This window comes from Podarcis muralis, chromosome 15 (assembly GCF_964188315.1).
Source record: "Podarcis muralis chromosome 15, rPodMur119.hap1.1, whole genome shotgun sequence".
In the NCBI taxonomy this organism is placed as follows: Eukaryota; Metazoa; Chordata; class Lepidosauria; order Squamata; family Lacertidae; genus Podarcis; species Podarcis muralis.
In genome coordinates, this window is record NC_135669.1 from 32947370 (window position 1) to 32966169 (window position 18800).

General features: G+C 46.0%; 1 protein-coding gene across 5 annotated transcripts in view; it reads left to right on the forward strand.

Annotated features, from left to right (window-relative positions):
- The window catches only part of COL26A1 (collagen type XXVI alpha 1 chain), a 106622-nt gene extending 95428 nt beyond the window's left edge, over window positions 1-11194 (forward strand). For 4 of the 5 annotated variants that reach the window (XM_028707514.2, XM_077919265.1, XM_028707511.2 and 1 more), the window contains 7 exons: window positions 1465-1557; window positions 3440-3501; window positions 3890-3952; window positions 5175-5219; window positions 6442-6526; window positions 7435-7599; window positions 8521-11194. In XM_028707514.2, the coding sequence (XP_028563347.2) occupies window positions 1465-1557; window positions 3440-3501; window positions 3890-3952; window positions 5175-5219; window positions 6442-6526; window positions 7435-7592 (506 nt within the window). In that variant the 3' untranslated portion in view covers window positions 7593-7599; window positions 8521-11194. The remainder of the gene's footprint in view (window positions 1-1464; window positions 1558-3439; window positions 3502-3889; window positions 3953-5174; window positions 5220-6441; window positions 6527-7434; window positions 7600-8520) is intronic. The other variant, XM_028707513.2, reaches the window with a different exon arrangement.
- Window positions 11195-18800: the final 7606 nt, after the last annotated feature.

Genomic DNA, 18800 nt, shown 5'->3' on the forward strand with positions numbered 1-18800 from the left:
GCTGGCCTTGCTCTTGCAAATATCGGAGCTTGGCTAGTTTTGTTTATTGGCTTTTGCGCAAGTTCCCTTCCCTTGAGGCTGGCTGGAAACGCCGGTTCTTCAAGCTGTGGAGACCGAATGCATAAAAGATTCCTTTCCATAATACGGCACACCCAAAAACTGATAACATGGGATTCCAAACTGCCAACAGCAGAGGGAAGTAGAGCCCTGCTTACGGACGACACACACTCCCAAAACAATTATGGGAAGAACAGACCTATTTGGGGTATTTTTGGGTGTGGGTGTGCCTGATTGTGACAATCCAGCATGCTTTCAATGCACCAGAGCTTCCTGCTGTCAGCAATTGCCTGTCACTTTTTCAGCCATCCGTGGTAAAGAAAGCAGGCTCCATTCTGGAGCAAGCCGCAACTATGATCTCTTAGCCTCACAGGGATCCAAACGATGGACCGTCCAGAATAAGGGTGGGGAAGCATCCATACATGCTGATTACTGAAGCAGTTAGATTAGGTCCCACTTTTAAATAGTGCTGTACTGTTTTTAATCTATCTCTGTTTTAACAGACCTGATTTTGTATATTACTTTCCAGCTAGAATTATTATTAGCCTTCTGTACAGTGGTACCTTGGTTCTCAAACTTAATCTGTTCTGGAAGTCCGTTCCAAAACCAAAGTATTCCAAAACCAAGGCGTGCTTTCCCATAGAAAGTACTGCAAAATGAATTAATCTGTTCCAGACTTTTAAAAACAACCCCTAAAACGGCAATGTAACATTGATTTTACTATCTAACGGGACCATTGATTCATAAAATGAAAGCAATAAACAATGTACTGCAGTCACACGATCGATCAAGCAATCAGTAGTTGAACTGGGTTCCACACAGTCACAAAAACAAAAGAAAAAGAGCCACAAAAATGGAAAATAAATAGCAAAAACAGACAGACCTCAGCGTAACACTCAAAACGGAAGTATGGCACTCAAATTGGAGGTGTAACACTCAAAACGGAGCACGTTCGGCTTCTGAAAAAAGTTCCTAAACCGGAACACTTCCGGGTTTGCTGTGTTTGGGTTTCACGTTGTTTGAGTACCAAGGCATTTGAGAACCAAGGAACCAGTGTAATAATTTTTCACTGGCTTGCTCAAGGTAGCTAACAAAGGGTTTACCTCTTGTTCCGCTGCTTTCCCCAGGAGGGAAGCCTCTATTTAGCGCTCAGTTGGAACAAATGGCAATTCAGGGGTTTTCCCGCAGAATGCTGTTTGTTCCGATTTATCGCTAAAGGCCAGGTTTTTCCTGGGAAAGGAACGAGACAAGGAGAAAACTGCTGGAACCTCCGCCCCAAATGGGGCTAGTGGAAGCGGGGACGAGCCCCAAATCACGACGATGTCACCAAACGATGGGAAACATTCACCAAATTCCCATGCTCCTCAGTTACAGCGGTTTCCTCTCCTTGATTCTCTCTTAATGCAGATGGGGAGCCACAGCTGGCATCCACCGTGATTGACACCATCCTGGCTGGTTTGCCTGGGCCTCGTGGCGCACCTGGGCCCGTTGGACTTCCAGGTAAATAGATCTGGTTGAAAGAGGTGGGCTCAGGGAGTGGGAAGCAACAGGGACAGCCGCCGGAACCACGAAACCAGGCACTCCCATGGATTCTTTAGCTGAGATTCTTGCTTTGCAGGAGCATGGACTAGATTACTCCGTGGGATTCCTTCCAACTCTACAATTCTACGAAGAATCCCAGCTATTAGACTTGAGCGTTCACTTCCATTTTTTTTTAAAAAAATGTTGATTTAAAGAAGGAAAAAGTCTTAAGTGGTTTTACATGAGAGGCACTCAGAAATGACCTCCCGTCAAGAGCGCAAGAGGGCCCCCAGTGTCCCCCCCCCCCCGTTCTTAATACCACATTCATCCATTTAGACTTCATTTCATTTCATCTCTGACTTTGATATATGAGGGCTGCATTAATTATGGAGGCTGATTCAATTGCCCTGGTGGGTGCCTGATGCTTGTGGGGGTCTCATCCGAAACAATTAAAAGCTGAGTTTGGAAGGAGTCCTCATCCGTCCCCCCCACCCTCTCCCCAACGAACTGCAAGCGTAATTAATAGTCGGCGTCTGGAAGAAATTATAATCCCCCCACCCACACACTCCCTAAGTGGGATAAAGCCATTAGGAGACATCTCCTTAACAATGCCGCATAACAAGTAGATATGTTCAAATGAGTGTTCTCATTCTGCCAAGCACTTCAGCTCCATGCCAGGAAGACGCTCTTAAAAAAAATTAAAACGCTTCCTTGTTAGAAAAAAAGACACACGGAGAGAATTTCTCGTCCAGAGTTGCAAACTTCCGATTCTGGAGCTGGGAAAGGTCAAGGGCCATAGCAAAAATAGGGGGAGGAGAGAGAGGTGGGAAAATATTGTTTAAAAAGGTGTAGTCGTAGGTATATCAGTGTATTCAAATCTGAATCGTCAAATTGTGTTATTATTGTCATTATGGTTTTTGTTGTATGTGTCTTTTGTGGTTGATATTTGTATCAGAAAAATGATTAAACAAATTTTAAAAAAGGGCCATAGCAAAAATAAAATAAAATTGGTGGGTTGTGCAGATGTCCGGGGATGAATGCGAGAGGGTTAGCTGGGTGCTGTTGTCCATGTGTAAAGTATTAGCGGACAATATCCAGGAAGCCGGCTTTCTTCAATGGCTACTAGTCATGATGGCTGTGCTCTGACTTCACAGCTGGAGGCAGCAATGCTTCTGAATACCAGTTGCTGGAAACTACAGGAGGGGAGAGGGCCTTGCGCTCAAGTCCTGCTTGAGGGTTTGCCATGGAGGCGTCTGCTTGGCCACTGTGAGAACAGGATGCTGGGCTAGATAGGCCATTGGCTCTTCTCCTCTTCTTAGAGTTCTTTGGGTTCTGTCTAACTACAGTAGTACCTCTAGTTACGAACTTAATTCATTCCAGAGGTCTGTTCTTAACCTGAAACAGTTCTTAACCTGAGGTACCACTTAGCTAATGGGGCCTCCTGCTGCCGCCGGCCCCCGGCACGCGATTTCTGTTCTCATCCTGAGGTAAAATTCTTAACCCGAGGTACTACTTCCAGGTTAGCGGAGTCTGTAACCTGAGGTGTTTGTAACACTGTATGTTCCATTCAGAGTAGATTTCATTCACTGAGATTAATAGACCTAAGATAGTTGTACCCATCAATTTCAGTGGGTCTGCTCTGAGTACGACTAGCATTGACTATAACCCAATGTCTTTTAAGAATAAAAGGAGAACCATGCAATACCAAAATAGAATTTATCTTTTTTGCTTTGGCCTCTAAGGACTCTTAATCCGAATTCCGGTTGTTCAAGTAAGGCCGTATCCGATACTTTCTTGTGCTGATAATCCAGACTAGCTCCTAATATTCTCAGCTGATGATCTATTTTCTCCCCTCGACTAGGGCCACCTGGATCTTCAGGTCCCAAAGGGGCCCTGGGACCTATTGGCGCACCTGGGCTGCAGGTAGGCAAACCAGCTCTCTCACAGATGAAAACGGTGGCAATCTTCTAACCGCCTTATTTCTCCTGCCTCAACCCATCTCACGCCTTCCCCCATTCCCAAAGGCCCAAGGTCTTATCTCAGGGGTTGGGAACCTCCAGCCCATGGTTCTCTCCCCTCCTTTGGCCCACCAGGCTGAACCACGTCCACCTGCCCCTCGTTGATATCCCACGTGATATCAGATGTGGGGCAAGTCTGCCTAATAAACAGAAGATGCCTTTCAAGAGAGGGCTGCTTTTTCTGAAGTTCTACCTGCTCCCAGATCAAGGTCTTGTTCCACCGCACAAGATATTGTACAGAAGCAAAGCATTCCTACACTCGTCAGCTACCCCCTTCTCTTTCTTCCCTGCAGGGCATGCCTGGTTCTCCTGGACAGCCCGGATCAAAAGGCTCCAAAGGAGATCGAGGAGAAAGGGTGAGTTCACCTTCACGTCCATGCATGGCAAATCACCTGGTGCCTCCTTCATTCATGTATTTGGGTGGCCTTGCTTGGCAACTGCAAGGAAATCAGGGGTGGGGAAATTTGGGCTCCCCAGTTGTCTCTCCCATCAGCCCCGGCCAGCATGACCAATGATCAGGGATGATAAGAACCTAAGAAGATCCCTGCTGGATCAGACCAGTGGCCCATCGAGTCCTCCTTTGATCGCACATATTTTAAACAAATTAAGCCATTCAGTAATCCATTGTTACACCATCAAAACTTATTTACACTGTTCAATTTATGCTACCAGCATTTTTAAATGCACACAGTTTTCACCCATATAACCAGTAAACATTTTCCAGTCTTCTTTAAACGTATATTCTTCTTCTTCTCTTATGCTATATGTTAAATCTGCAAGCTGCGCTTGTTCCATTAGTTGAAGTTGCCGTTCTTCTTTGGCTGGGACTTCTCTCATATTCCATTTTTGAGCTAGCGAAACACGGGTCGCAGTAGTAGCATACAAAAATAGTCTTTTTTGACACCTGGGAATTTCCCTCTGAATTATCCCCAACGAAAAGGACTCTGTGGTTTTTTGGGAAAGGTACTTTTAAACATTTTTTTCAATTCATTATATATCATTTCCTAATACTCTTTTACCCTTTTACAAGTCCACCACGTATGATAAAACGTACCCTCTGCCTCATTATATCTCCAGCATATTTCTAATATCTTCTAACCATGGAGGCAGAGCATAGCTATCCTGGCTAGTAGCCACAGATAGCCTTATCCCCCACCTTCCACCTCAGAATTTGTCCAGTCCATTCAAGTTGGTGGTCAGCACTGCCTCCTGGGGGAGCATGTTAGTATCAGCTATCCCTGTGCAAAATCTGCCACCCACAACCATTTGCTCCAAAAGGAAGTTCTGTGAAAGTCAAGGGGTTCCCTTGTGGCAACGCATGTAAACTATCACTATTTCCCATTGGGATCCAGTTGCAATGAAAGCTGGTTTGGGAGTGTGGGATAACTCTTGCTAACCTCCCCACCAACAAATCAAAGCAAAAACTCACCCAAACAGCGAACACCATCAGTTCCCCTTGCAAACAAATCAGGCTCAATGTTCAGTAAACAGTTTGTTTGAAACACCCCCTAGTTAGCGACTGGGATTCTTCTTCTGCTTCTGTTCCTCATTCTTTCCCGGTGTTCTTTGCTTTTTTAGGGGGAACCCGGTAAAAAAGGTGACGAAGGAGACAAAGGCGCAGATGTAAGAGCACAACCAGTTCTTTATTGTTGCTGCACTCTCCCCCTTTCCCTTGCTAGTAGGTATTTAAGATCTGCCTTCGACAGCCTGATGCTCTCCAGAGGTTGTGGACTACAACTTCCATCAGGCTGCGCAGCTGCGCTGTTGCTGGCTGTTGCCAATGGGAGCCGACCTCCAGAGGGCACCAAGTTGGCGAAGGCTCCTTAATATTGTAGGATTTGCCTTGTGGTCCTTTATGTATTGTGTATGCAAAGTCCCTGCCAAGTGCCTTGCAGCTAAAATAGATCCCAGAAGAGATACGTTTTAATGGCCAAAAACATAAGAATCTAGAATGGCCAGGCAACACTAACTCTCCGAAAATGGCAACGTTAAAAAACAACCACCACCACCCAATAATCTGCTGTATATTTTGGAAAGTCGCTTGTTCTCTATGCATTTGGATGCTTCTTAAGATATCATGGGGACGTGGGGGGCGCTGTGGGTTAAACCACAGAGCCTAGGACTTGCCGATCAGAAGCTTGGCGGTTCGAATCCCTGCAACGGGGTGAGCTCCCATTGCTCGGTCCCTGCTCCTGCCAACCTAGCAGTTCGAAAGTATGTCAAAGTACAAGTAGATAAATAGGTACCTCTCCGGCGGGAAGGTAAACGGAAGCTGTACGCCAGCTCCCTCAGCCAATAAAGTGAGATGAGCGCCACAACCCCAGAGTCGGCCACGACTGGACCTAATGGTCAGGGGTCCCTTTACCTTTACCTTTACCTAAGATATCATGACCAAATTTTGAACCATGAGTGAACAGGTTTTCAGCTATGCTTGGATGCATTTGAGTGCCATTTTGAGTCAAGATGACACACGCAACCTTTCAAAACTGCAATTTCCATGCAATGACAGGTTTCAGGCTGCTAGTTGTTAATTAACCATGGTTAACTGAGAGTTGTGCAGACGAGAACGAGTGAGTCCTAAGGACCTATTCTAGAGACGTATACTGAAGGCAGCCTTCCCTTCTCCCTAGTGTGCGTGGATATATAGATTATCAACCATCTATATATATTCTACAATGTCATGCCCCACCCCCACCCGTCTGCAGTCCAGATACAAGTTGGCTGTTTTAGTAAGGAAGGAAGAAGCCTAAGCAGGGTGGTTTCAATTTCCCTAAGGAACGGGTGGCCCTTGCATGCATGAACCAATGCTTTGCCTCCAGCAACCCAGACCTCCTCTCCTTTGTAGGGCGAAGGTGTCCAACAGCTTCGGGAGGCCCTGAAGATTTTAGCAGAGAGGGTGTTAATTTTAGAGCATATGATTGGAATCCATGGTGAGTGATGGGGAAATGTTCTGCTCAGCTTTGCCTTATGGGGAGAGAGGAGGAGCCTTTGACTGAATAATATTTATGCAGCTCTTCCATCAGAAAAAGCTCCCTGAGTAGCTTACAGATCACGGTAAGCAAGACTTCTCGGTGGCCGCTCCCAGACTCCGCAACTCCCTCCCAAGAGACGCCAGACAGGCTCCCTCCTTATTCTTCCACCGACAAGTGAAGACTCTTTTATTCCGACAGGCTTTGGGGTTAGACTGTTTTTTTAAGGAAAGGGCTTTCAATAGTGCTGTGCTGTTTTTGTTATCCGTATTTTAATAGATATGTTTTTCTATTGTTTTAATCCTGTTACAGATTAATCACTTTTTTAAGCATGATCTTTGATAAGTTTTTAGCTTTCTGCCTTGTTTTAATTTGCGTAAACTGCCTTGAGTCCCAGGCCAGGAAAAAGAAGGGATATAAATAAATACAAGCATATTTTCAATCATTGGGTGAAGGGCAGTATAGAAATGTAATTAATAAATAGTAATGATAATGATAATAATAATTCCCTTGCTGGGGGTGGGGAAAACTGCATGCAGAGGGTGGGCAGGGCTAAAAGCAAAAGTGGTTGATATGCAAAGGCTATGATGCTTACCTTCAGTACAGTAAGCTTCTGCCACTGTGCAAAATTGGTTTCTTTCTCCCAGTTCCTGCCACATCACATCTCTCTCCATTGAGACATTGCCACAGAGTGGCATCAGAGATGCATTCCAGCCAGGCATTCACACCTGTGGAAGGGATAGATTGGGTCCAGTGAGGGGGGTGGCCCCAGGGAGAATCCCAAGGGCCGCATTGAGAGATCCTGAGGGCCACATCTGGCCCCCAGGCCTGACTGCCTCTCCCTGTCCCTGGCTTTCCTTTGTTTTCAGATTCTTTGTCTTCCGTTGAACCAGGCTCGGGACAAGACGTGATCCTGGGCGCCCCTCTCCGCGCAAACGTGAAAACCAAGCGGCATCACTCCAACCAGATTCTTTCCTCGCTTTTGGACAGCAGCGAGAGCAAAGGGAAAAGGAGCCGAAGGAAATAGGACACCAGTAAGGGCCCTGATCCATTGTGTCTAACCACAATGACAAATTGCATGCAGAGGCTGTGCTGGGGGAGGGCTCGTAGCTCAGGGGCTGAGTGCCTGATTTACCTTGCAGAAGGCCGCAGGTTCGATCCTCAGTGGCGCCACTGGGAAAGACTGTGACGTCTCCATTGCCAGGTTATAAGGGAGCTGAGTTGCGTCATGTGCTCATTGAGCTTCGACTGGCCATGCCTTGAACCCATTGAAATCAAGGGGACAAGTTGGTCATGCCTTAACTTAACTCCCGTTGTTTTATATGCAGAACATCCCAGGCTCAAACCCCAGCAGCTCCAGTGAGGGCTGGGAAGGACTCTGTCCTGGATCCCTGGAGATCTGCTGCTAGATCAGCCCTGCTAGTTTAAAGTTTCCGTTTATTCAAACCCTTTTCCTCCAGGGTATTTGATTTTGTGGGTCTGCTTTGCACAGAAGGCTTTCTTTGCACTGATTGGATCAGTACAGCTTTCATCACCATTTTGCTTCAAATGAAATAATAATAATAATAATAATAATAATAATAATAATAATAATAATAATAATAATAATTTTATTTGCACCCCACCCAACTTACTGGGTTGCCCCAACCACTCTGGGCGGCTTCCAGCATATACAAAAAGTCAAATAGTTCTACAGGGCGGGTGCCACCACCAAGAAGGCCCTCTGCCTAGTTCCCTGTAACCTTACTTTTTGCAGTGAGGGAACTGCCAGAAGGCCCTCAGAGGTGGATTTTGGTGTCCAGGCTGAACGAAACAATTTTGCTCCATCTCAAGGAGGAAAGTTTCCTCTTTGGAAATAAAACTGTGCAGGGGCCGAGGTCAGACAAAATTGCAACATGTGTATTTTTTTCCGCATCTGGGAGGCGTCCCACTGTAATGAGCCCTTTTATTGATAGGTCCAACAGCGAGGGCTGAAGATCTTCCAGAGATTTAGGCACAGAGGTCCCTGCAGGACAGGAGGATGGATCAACCCGTCGGAATAGGAAGGCATTCCTTGAACTCTCTTTGATCTTTAAAATGTATACTTCACAGTTACTACATTGCCCCATCTCTGCCCCTGTGTCAGTGTCCATCTCAGATGACCACAGTCATGCCCAGAAACCCCAAAGGCCACGTGTGATAAAGACACTTCTTAGAGGGTGCTCTTGATGCAAGTTCTGCCCAAATTTTCCACCTTCATGGAAGCTTTTGCATCGACCCCTGCTTGCCGAGGTACCCTTTTGTGTCTGCGGTGGAATCCGCCTGCATTCTGGAATATTTAGCTGTGATTCTGTGAATTCATGCTGGATGTGGCTGTTGTACCAATTTAATTTTAGGTGGGTTTTTCATTAGGCACCAAAACGTTTGATCGGGGAACTAGTACAAGACAGACCTGACAGACTCCAGAACAAATCACAGATCTAGCAGAAAGTTTCTTTGAAAGGTAGCCCAACAAGCTTCCTGCAAACTCAAAAGGAGAAAAAATGAAACACAGCCATGTAAGTATATGAAGAAACAAAGGAAGGAGACATTTCAGCCTTTCCAGGAGAGCAGTGGTGGTGATTGGAGTCCCAGATCTCTCGTTTCACATATGAGCAAGGGTGCAGTCCCAGAGAATTCATGCACACCAAGCAGGCTGCTCTATTCCTTCTTTCTCTCTCCACTCAGGATGGGGGGGGGGGGGGAATTGCGCACAGAATTTATCGACGTCGCACAGCATGAGAAGCGAAACACAGCCGTCCTACAAAATTCACACGTATCCATGCTCTGCAGGGCAGTTCTCTCATCCACCAGTGTTTACAAAAAACAAATAAACACATCTATTGGGAGAAAGCGCACCTGCAAACGCATGCACTAGTGAAAAGAGCCTACCAGGGGAATTCTGGTTCATCGGTTTCAGCTAGGCTTATCAACCAACAGTATTTACTAGTCCAAACCAATAAAAGTGATTGCAGGCAGTTGGAGAGGCTGACCCTCTGGGACTCTCCCAAGGCTACAATTCTGTGATCCTAAGTGCATTCTCTCAGGATGCAAGGCCAATAAGGAACTGGTTCTGCCAGAGTTTACACACACCCTTTTAAAAGACTGACTACCCCTGTTAGTAATGTGGTTATTTTAAACATTTGGGTCCTTTCTTTGAGCTGAGAACTCAAAGCCGCATTCCAACCCGTAAGATAAGTCCCAGGCCAGGGGTTAAAAAGCCTGATCTCTGCTATAAATCAGGAATCCTCCCCCATCTCATGCCACTTTGTCGGAGAGAAGTAATAACTGGGGATTCCTACACTCTTCTTTGCCTCTGCAAGTATGCTCCCAGCGTGCAAGAAGAAGATAAGAAAAGCCATTTTAAGGGTTTAATCCTCTTTCAAAGCCGTCCAAGATGGCGGCCATCTCATCTCTTGTGGGTGTCAATACCATTCTTTATGTTTATGCCTGTCCTAAGACTTACATTTGTTGCATTTAGATCCTAGTTGGTTCTTCAGGAGCTCAAGATGGTGTACATGGTTCTCCCTCTCATATAATCCCCACCCACTGTAAGATAGTTTGGGCTGAGAGGCAGTGGCTGGTCCTAAGTCACACCCAGTGAGCTACATGGATGAGTGGAAATTTGAACCCAGTTCTGCCATGTTCAACAAATTAAACACTACACTGCACTAATACCTCTCCACACCATGTCTATTTTTAAAAAAACATCTCTATAACCTCACTTCGTACTCACCTTTCTCCCTAAACTAAAAGTCATAAATATGGCGAGCTTTCCTCATATCGGGGAGTCGTTCCGGCCCCTTGGTCGTTTTGCTCAACATTTTCTCAAACGTTTCCATCTCTGCAATATCCTTTTTGAGGGGGGGCAGCCACCCGCCCCTTCTGCTTTAGTGTTTACAGGGATGTCCACAAAACCCGCCGTTTGCTGTGGAATCAAACGTACGGGAAAGGTGCTATTAATTTCCGCAAAGCTCGTTCTGAGCTGTTTTGAGCCATGCAAGACGGTTTAGGCCGGATCTCTGTGTGGTTTTAAATGTTCGCAAATATCTCGTCTTGTTATAAACTCCTTGCCTTCGCAACTGGTCGTGTGGTCTCGCTGATGTTCAGCTACCAAGGTTCATCGAGCTTTCGCCCTGTTTCATGAGCTCCATTGGTCTATCAGGCCATAGAGCAGTGATCTCCAGTTAGGCAGCTAGATTTCAGGCAGACACGGAAGCCAGCTTGGGTCTCTCCTTCGCAAAGCAGCCTGCTTTCCAAAGTTCGTGTTGCAGCTTCCTGCAGACCTCGCTTTGGGTCTGAGATGTGGAAACCTGATGTGGGCAGGGCAGTTTTGAAACCTAGTTCAGCCTGGAGGCTTCCATATGCTGACCCCTAAAGGGAAATAGTTCCCCTAAAGGGAAAAGAAAGCTTTTGCCTACAGATCGTGCATCATTACTGTTCAGACCTGCCAGCTGTTAATTGTATCTTCTCCCACCCTCCCAATTTGCTATGGGTTTCATTACTGCGTATGAAATGTTTTGTACTATTGGAGACACTATTAAAGAACCCATAGATACCAAAACTTTCTTATTTAATGCACTGAGAAATAAAACATACTGTAAGCGAAAAGTGGAGCCTCCTGTCCTTTATTTCTCTATTAAGTCTGGCTTTTTGGCCAAAAGTCGCACCACAAAATATACTGTATTTTTCGCTCTATAAGACGCACCAGACCATAAGACGCATCCAGTTTTTGGAGGAGGAAAACAAGAAAAAAAATATTCTGAATCCCAGAAGCCAGAACAGCAAGAGGGATCGCTGCTTTCGCTGCGCAGTGATCCCTCTTGCTGTTCTGGCTTCTGGGATAGCCGCATGAAGCCTCTTCAGGGCAGCGGGATGAAGGCTCTCCCTGTCCTGAAGAGGCTTCGCGCGGCTAAGCCAAAAGCTAGAACAGCGAGAGGGATTGCTGCGCAGTGATCCCTCTCTCTGTTCTGGCTTCTGGGATAGCTGTGCAGCCTGCATTTGCTCCATAAGATGCACACACATTTCCCCTTACTTTTTAGGAGGGAAAAAGTGTGTCTTATAGAGTGAAAAATACGGTAATTATGCGATATGGGGGTTTCTTAGCACAGAGTCCTGCTGCATCTGCACTATACTGCTTTGAGGTTTGTTGTGATCAAGAGGCATATGAATTTTATGAAATACCATAGTAAATAAATACTGATCCCGGACATTGTCCATCAAGCTTAGTATTGCCAACACTGACCTGCAGTTGCTCTCCAGGATTGCAGTCAAGGAACGTTCCAAGCCCAGCTTGCAGATACTGGAGGTTGAACCCGGAACGTTCCCCCTTGTCATGGACTGGTTGGACGAAAGAGGAATATAGGGAAGTTTTAAAATGTTTAATGTTTTATTATGTTTTTATATATGTTGCTAGCTGCCCAGAGTGGCTCAGGCAGCTCAATCAAATGGGCAAGGTATAAATACTAGAATTATTATTATTATTATTATTATTATTATTATTATTATTATGGAATAGGGTGTCCCTATTTTTACTGGAGAAACGTTGGAAGGCATGGAACTGTAGTATTGGAAAGGAACCCAAGGATCATCTAGCCCTTAGCAGGATTCGCCCCGTGGGCCAAATTTAACAAGTGACCTAGAATTCAGCCCCACCCATCAGCTGACATCACAATGGTGTCAGTTGATTGACAGAGAGTCACGGCTTGGGGGAAATGGCCTTGTGGGCCAAACTTGGGGGACAAGATGGGCCTGCAGTCTGGAGGTTTCCCCCCTCCCAGTCTAGTGAGTGCCATGAAAACCTGAGTTGACTGAATTGGACATCAGTATAGTTGGCAATGGACCCATTGTATGAGATTAACCCCACTTCCAGGTAGAGTTTCCCACATGTTCCATGTTGAATCTGGTCTATCTTGGGGGTATTACGGGACCTATCAAGGGATAGGGGAGAACATTGCCAAAAAAGAAAGAAAAAAAGACATGGTTGACACTTGTGACATTCAGTAGATGGGAAGAAGATATTTCCATGAATAAGGAGAACTTAGGCTGGCAGATCTTGGAGCCAAAAATGGCTTTCCAAACCAGTGTCCCCCCATTCTCCTTCAACCCCTCCAATCTTGCCCTGTTCCCTCCCTTTTAATTCCCTTTTTCAACAAAGAGGTCTGACACTGACAACACTTGATTCATCCTCAGCCAGGGCAATGGGAACAGGGAGAGCGCTAATGTCTCAGCAGCCGATGATAAGGGAGGAAAGAAAAAGTCTCTGTCAAGCTCAGTCCCCTTGGAGATGTCCTCTGCCTCGATGCCTTCTGACAACACCGCTCTGATCTCATTTGCTTTCCTCGGCCTGTAATTGTTTTGAAAAGCAAAGCACATCATGGCAGCCGCAAGCTTCGCAGGGCTTGTGGAGAACTGGTTGTGATCCCAGAAGCTTGGAGGAAAAGCAGGGAAGTTCTTAACGCTGTTCCTTCTCCAGCAGAGTCATGGCCACATCCAGTGTTGCTGTCAAGAGGTTTGAGATGCTCTGACTGTAATGATGTAGTTCACTTTTTTGCAAGGTGTGTGTGAGTGGCCCAAACTGCCCTTTTATGCTCCTCACTGCTCTGATCATCAAGATAGCAATGTGTCCCTTTCCACCTGGGAGTCTAGAACTAAGGCCCGGGAGCCGGATGTGGCCCAATCACCTTCTCAATCCAGCCTGCGGATGGTCTGTGAATCAGCGTGTTTATACATGAGTAGAATGGTCATTTAAGGTTTATGATTTCTCTATTTCCTTCTGAGGAAACTGAATAGTTCAGTGAAACGAGGTTTGTAGCTGGCATCCCAGCTTTGTTCAATTCTAGTTTTTTCTCATTTTTTCCTTAAACTTTTTGATTTTTGTTATTGAGTTTAATTTTATAAGATAATATTTCTAGTCGATTACTTCTCGTTTCAGGGATTTTCACGGTATTTCATTTGTTTGGTGTTTTTACATGAGCAGAATGTGTGCTTTTATTTAAAATGCATCTCTGAGTTATTTGTGGGGCATAGGAATTCGTTCATATTTTTTCCCCACCACAAAGTCTGAGGGACGGTGGACCGGCCCACGGCTGAAAAAGGTTGCTGACCCCTGCTCTAGAATGCCTGGCTCTCATGCCAATGGACGTTTTTCCAAGGAAAGAAAAGCACAGACCCCGGCAGATACCGTTGAAGCTCCCTGAACTTTGGGAATTTTCAGCTTTGTGCTGTCAGAAACCAAAAACCGGAAACCACTAGATGGCACTAACAAGCCCACTTGAACTACAGCAGACTCCACAGCCCCTCAGCTTTCCATAAACCCAAATGGGTTGTGTTTGGCGTTCGGTTGCAATTCTTGCACCAAGAACCACAGCTTTCTCTGTTATGCACTGCTGGTACCTTCTGCTTGCTTCACTTTTTGCAAATGTATTTTTTTGTTTTAGGTAAGTATGAGAAAAACAAATACAGAACCGGAGTACAACGGTTGTTAATTACTCAAAGCAAAGTGTGCAAATACATTACAACATTTGTATTCTGGAATTGCGGAGAGTAAATATTTGAAAGACATTTAGTTCACAATGTCTAGTTGTCTTATTTATTTTATTGCCTTGCATTTCTACCCCACCTTTCTTCCCCCAAAAGCCCAAGATGGCGTATGCTATTCTCCCCCCTCCTCATTTGATCTGCACAACAACCTTGTGGGGTAGGTTAGGCTGAGAAACAGTGAGTGGCCCAGGGTCGCTGTCAGGAGTCAGAGTCAGGTGTAGATCAGCAATAAACAAACAGTGTTTGTTGAAGTTAACTCCTTATTCAAAGAAACCAAAGCAGCACAGGCCTAGTGGTCACAGCAATTCTTCTCAGTAGGTCTTGCTCTAATGAAGCAGTTGTGGGGACTGAAAGTTCCTGCCTTCCCAGAGATGCCTAAGTTCTCTTCAGGGTCCCCCCCCCCCCCAAGCAACCAGAGACGGCCATCTGCTTGCAACCAATCTCTCCTCTGCTCTTTTCACTTCTCTGCGTGTTCTGGGGGACCAGAGGGAAGGGGAGCTGGCTTCCTCAGCAGCCTGCCTCTCTTCTGCCTCTTGGCCCCTCTCTACTTCTGCCTCTGAGTCTGGACTGCTCTCTGCCACAGACTCTTCCTGCTCACTAAACCCTGTTGCCTCTTCAGCTCCCAGTCTTCTCCATCTTCTTCTGACCGCTCATCATCATCCAATACCCCTGGCTCTGAGCTTTCTTCCCCTGGGGTTCTCTTTGGGGTTCCCTAGCTGGCACCTCCCACCGCTCCTCTGCATCCAGCTAGTCCATAATAGTTGCTCCCAGTGAGCTTTATGGCCAAGTGGGGATTTGAACCCTTGTCTCTCAGGTCCTAACCTGACACCCTAACCATTGCACCAGACTGGCCTTCTTACGGAACCTCTCTGTAAGGGGTTGAGTGATTGGGGGTGGGAGGGATGATAGCATTGATATAAGAGAGCAAAAAGGGACGCGGGTGGCACTGTGGGTTAAACCACTGAGCCTAGGACTTGCCGATCACAAGGTTGGCGGTTCGAATCCCCACGACGGGGTGAGCTCCCCTTGCTCGGTCCCTGCTCCTGCCAACCTAGCAGTTTGAAAGCACGTCAAAGTGCAAGTAGATAAATAGGTACCACTCCGGTGGGAATGTAAATGGCATTTCCGTGCGCTGCTCTGGTTCATGAGAAGCGGCTTAGTCATGCTGGCCACGTGACCTGGAAGCTGTACACCGGCTCCCTTGGCCAATAAAGCGAGATGAGCGCCACAACCCCAGAGTCGGCCAGGACTGGACCTAATGGTCAGGGGTCCCTTTACCTTTAAAAGAGCAAAGGGAACCACACAAAATTGAAGTTACCTCTTTTCAACACCCCTTGGAATACTCTGCTGCATTTATTATCATTTTTAGCTAAAGCAAGTTCTCAGATTCCAGCTGCCCACCTCTCTGGAGAGAGATTCTCTACAGTTTTCCATTGGGATTTCCATGCAGTGTCAGCTTTATGAAAGGTATACAAATAATTGAAGGAAAAAACCGCACTAGCTAAGCTAATCCTATCCAGGAAAGGGTGTAATTGTTGTACCAACCAAAGTTGGTACTGGGCACTCTGAGCCACAGAGGGGATCACTTGGGCCTCATATGACAAAGATAGTCCCAGAAACCCCTCCAGGTTACTTAATTGTTCCTTCAGGAATCATGAATTGTGCAGGCTGTTTATATTAGCCAGATTTAATGTTTCCCTCAATGATAGTGAGAGGAAGCTATTTAGCTCTCCCAGAATCAGAGCATCTCTGCAACTGTAGTAAACAGGAGCATATTTTCTTTTTTTTTGTGATTTTGGCATTTATGCCAGAAGACAACTCAATAGGCTGATATCTATGATACCAACAGTTCAGGACCTGCTTTCGGACAGGAATGATCAAATTACTTTAATAGTGGCTGAATTTTTGAGTGCTGTCCATGTAGAAAGACTGGGCCATTATAAGGAGATTTAGTGGTTCTTAATTGATCGGTGATGTGGTAGTGTTGTATTGTTTTATTTATGCAGATTGATTTTCGCTGGGGTAAAAGATCTGATTGGGACAAACCTTGTTATGGTGAGCTCGTATTTTGCACAATTTGTATACGGTGTCTGTTTGATAATGTGTGGTTTGCTATGCCTAATAAAGGATATTTGATATCAATTGTTCCTTCAGATTGAATGCAACCCTGTTCAGAACAGGCAATTCACACACCGTATTTTTTGCTCTATAGGACGCACCCGACCATAGGATGCACCTTGTTTTAGAGGGGGAGAACAAGAAAAAAAAATTCTCCCCCTCTCTGCTCAGCGCCCCTTCAGTGAAGCGACAGGAGAAACAGGGCCCCTTCCATTTCTCCTGCCACTTCGCTGAAGGGGTGCTGCGCGGAGAGGGGGATATTTCCCCCCCTTGTTCTCCCTCTCTTAAACAAGGTGCGTTCAGTGCGTTCAAGGTGCTTTCAGTCGCCTTCAGTGAAGGCAACCTGAAGCCTCCAGAGCACAGCGGGAGTTCCACACGGGTGCGCACCGACCCCTCTCGCTCTCCAGGCTTCAGCGAAAGCAACGCGAAGCCTCCGGAGCTCGGAGGGAGCGCTCCCTCTGCGCTTCGGAGGCTTCGCGTTGCTATCGCTGAAGCCAAGGAGCCTGCATTCGCTCCATAGGACGCACACACATTTCCCCTTAATTTTTGGAGGGGGAAAAGTGCATCCTATAGAGTGAAAAATACGGTACTTGCAAACCACTCACCTACAAGGTCTTGGCTTGAGAACTGCCCTCTCCTGGGAGAAATTGTGACAGTCTTATCAAAATCCACCTTCCTGCTCTCAAGCAGAAACCCACAAATTGCCTTTAGTGTGATTCAATATTTTTTTTGTCCAAATTTGTACTGATTGCTGAAACAATAGGTATGTCTTCCTTTACAACACATTCCTGCAAGCAACCATTTTTCGGCATGTGTCGCACACTTTGAGAAGCAGGCAAAGTGCACCGCAGCCGCTCATCCTACAATACCGAACTTGCCCACCTGCTAATTTCTTCAAGATGGGTGGTAACAGGAAGCATTAGATATAATCTCTGGGAACAATGGATGTGCCTGGATTTAACAGGGCTGCTTTCTCCCCACCCAGGCAGGCTCCAACTCAATCCAAACGGCAACGCCTTCTAATTATATTGACTTTGCTCCTTTAACTGCAGCTACTGCCTAAAGGACGGAGGAAAGAAACAATTATTTCACACTCTGGTATTAAGCAGGGAACCTAAATCAGGAGTGGCTTCTGGTGTTTCTATAGTTAATCTTCTAAAGAGCGACACTCTTCTCGTACGTTTTTCATGGTGGTTCTTGAAAATGACAATTAAAAACGACTGTAAAAGGAAAGGAAATGTTTTCTCAAGTTTTTCACATATTACTCAAGCAATTATTATCACCCAAGCAATAGCATGAAACACAAATGTATATATAACACTGTTAGTAATTTGAAGAGGCAGCTATTCAGGAACGCGTGTTCATATAGACACTAGGACTGGTTGATATATCGATAGACCAACCAAAACCGGTTTGAAGTCCATATCGTGATATCGGTGTAGTAGTTTTTGATTCAGCAGTATATCGCAAATCATGGTTTGCGTTGGGGCTGAGCGATATATCGTCCAAAGCCAGTCCATATCATATTGGTTTCATCATTTTTGACCTGGCAATATATTGCAAATCGTGTGTGTGTGTGTGTGCTATGCAAAAATCACAATGAGGGAAAAACCGTGAAGCCAGCCAATGCCGCTACATAGCTCCATCCTTAATTCAGACACTGTGATATATCAGTATATTGCGATGTTTAGCTGATGATGTATCACAAAGTTGAAAACCACATATCGCCCAGGCTTGATAGACACCTCCCAAATCATCTTGACTATGGGTTATTCAGTATAAGAGGTGTTTTAGCAACAGGTTTCTGGGGGTCTGGGGCAGCGTAGTCCAACACGTGGCCCTCAAGGCCATTTTGGCAGCCCTTGGCAACATTTGATGCCCTGGCCCCCTGCTGCCTTCCCAAAGCCAGGTAGGAGAGGTGCTGGGCTTTGGGAAGGCAGCAGGGGGCCAGGGCATCAAATAAAAAGGTCAGGTAGGAGAGGTGCTGGGCTTTGGGAAGGAGGCATGAGGGCTCTGACATGAGAGTCCTACATCCTCCACCCCAAAGCCTAGTTTTCTCTTTCCCAGCTTTGGGAAGGAGATGGGAGGGCTCTAGGACCCTGCCAGAGACTCGTGGCTCCTTTCCAAAGCCCAGTGCCCACTTTGGGAGGCAGCATGAGAGCTGGGCCCTGGGGGGGCAGCAAATTTTGGCCCGCAGGTTCTGTGTCAAAGTACTGTTGCAGCCCTTTCCCCCCAAGAAGCCATAAGTCTTGCTGCTGGGGATACTGGACAGTGAAATTCCAAAGAAAGCTTTAACTGTATTTATGTGTGGAACCACAATGGCAAGGAATATTTATGCACAGAAGCGGAAGGAGGGAAGAATACCCTCAAAGCAAGAATGGGGCGGTGAAAGTAACGGAATATGCAGAGATGGCAAAACTGATGGTGCTGATAAGAGGCACAAATTTAGAAACTTTCGAGGAGGACTGGAAACTTTTTCGAATCTATTTAAGAAATAATTTCCTATTTGCGAAGTCCACAGCGGGGTTTGAAGTTCAAGAAAAAATAGCAGCACATC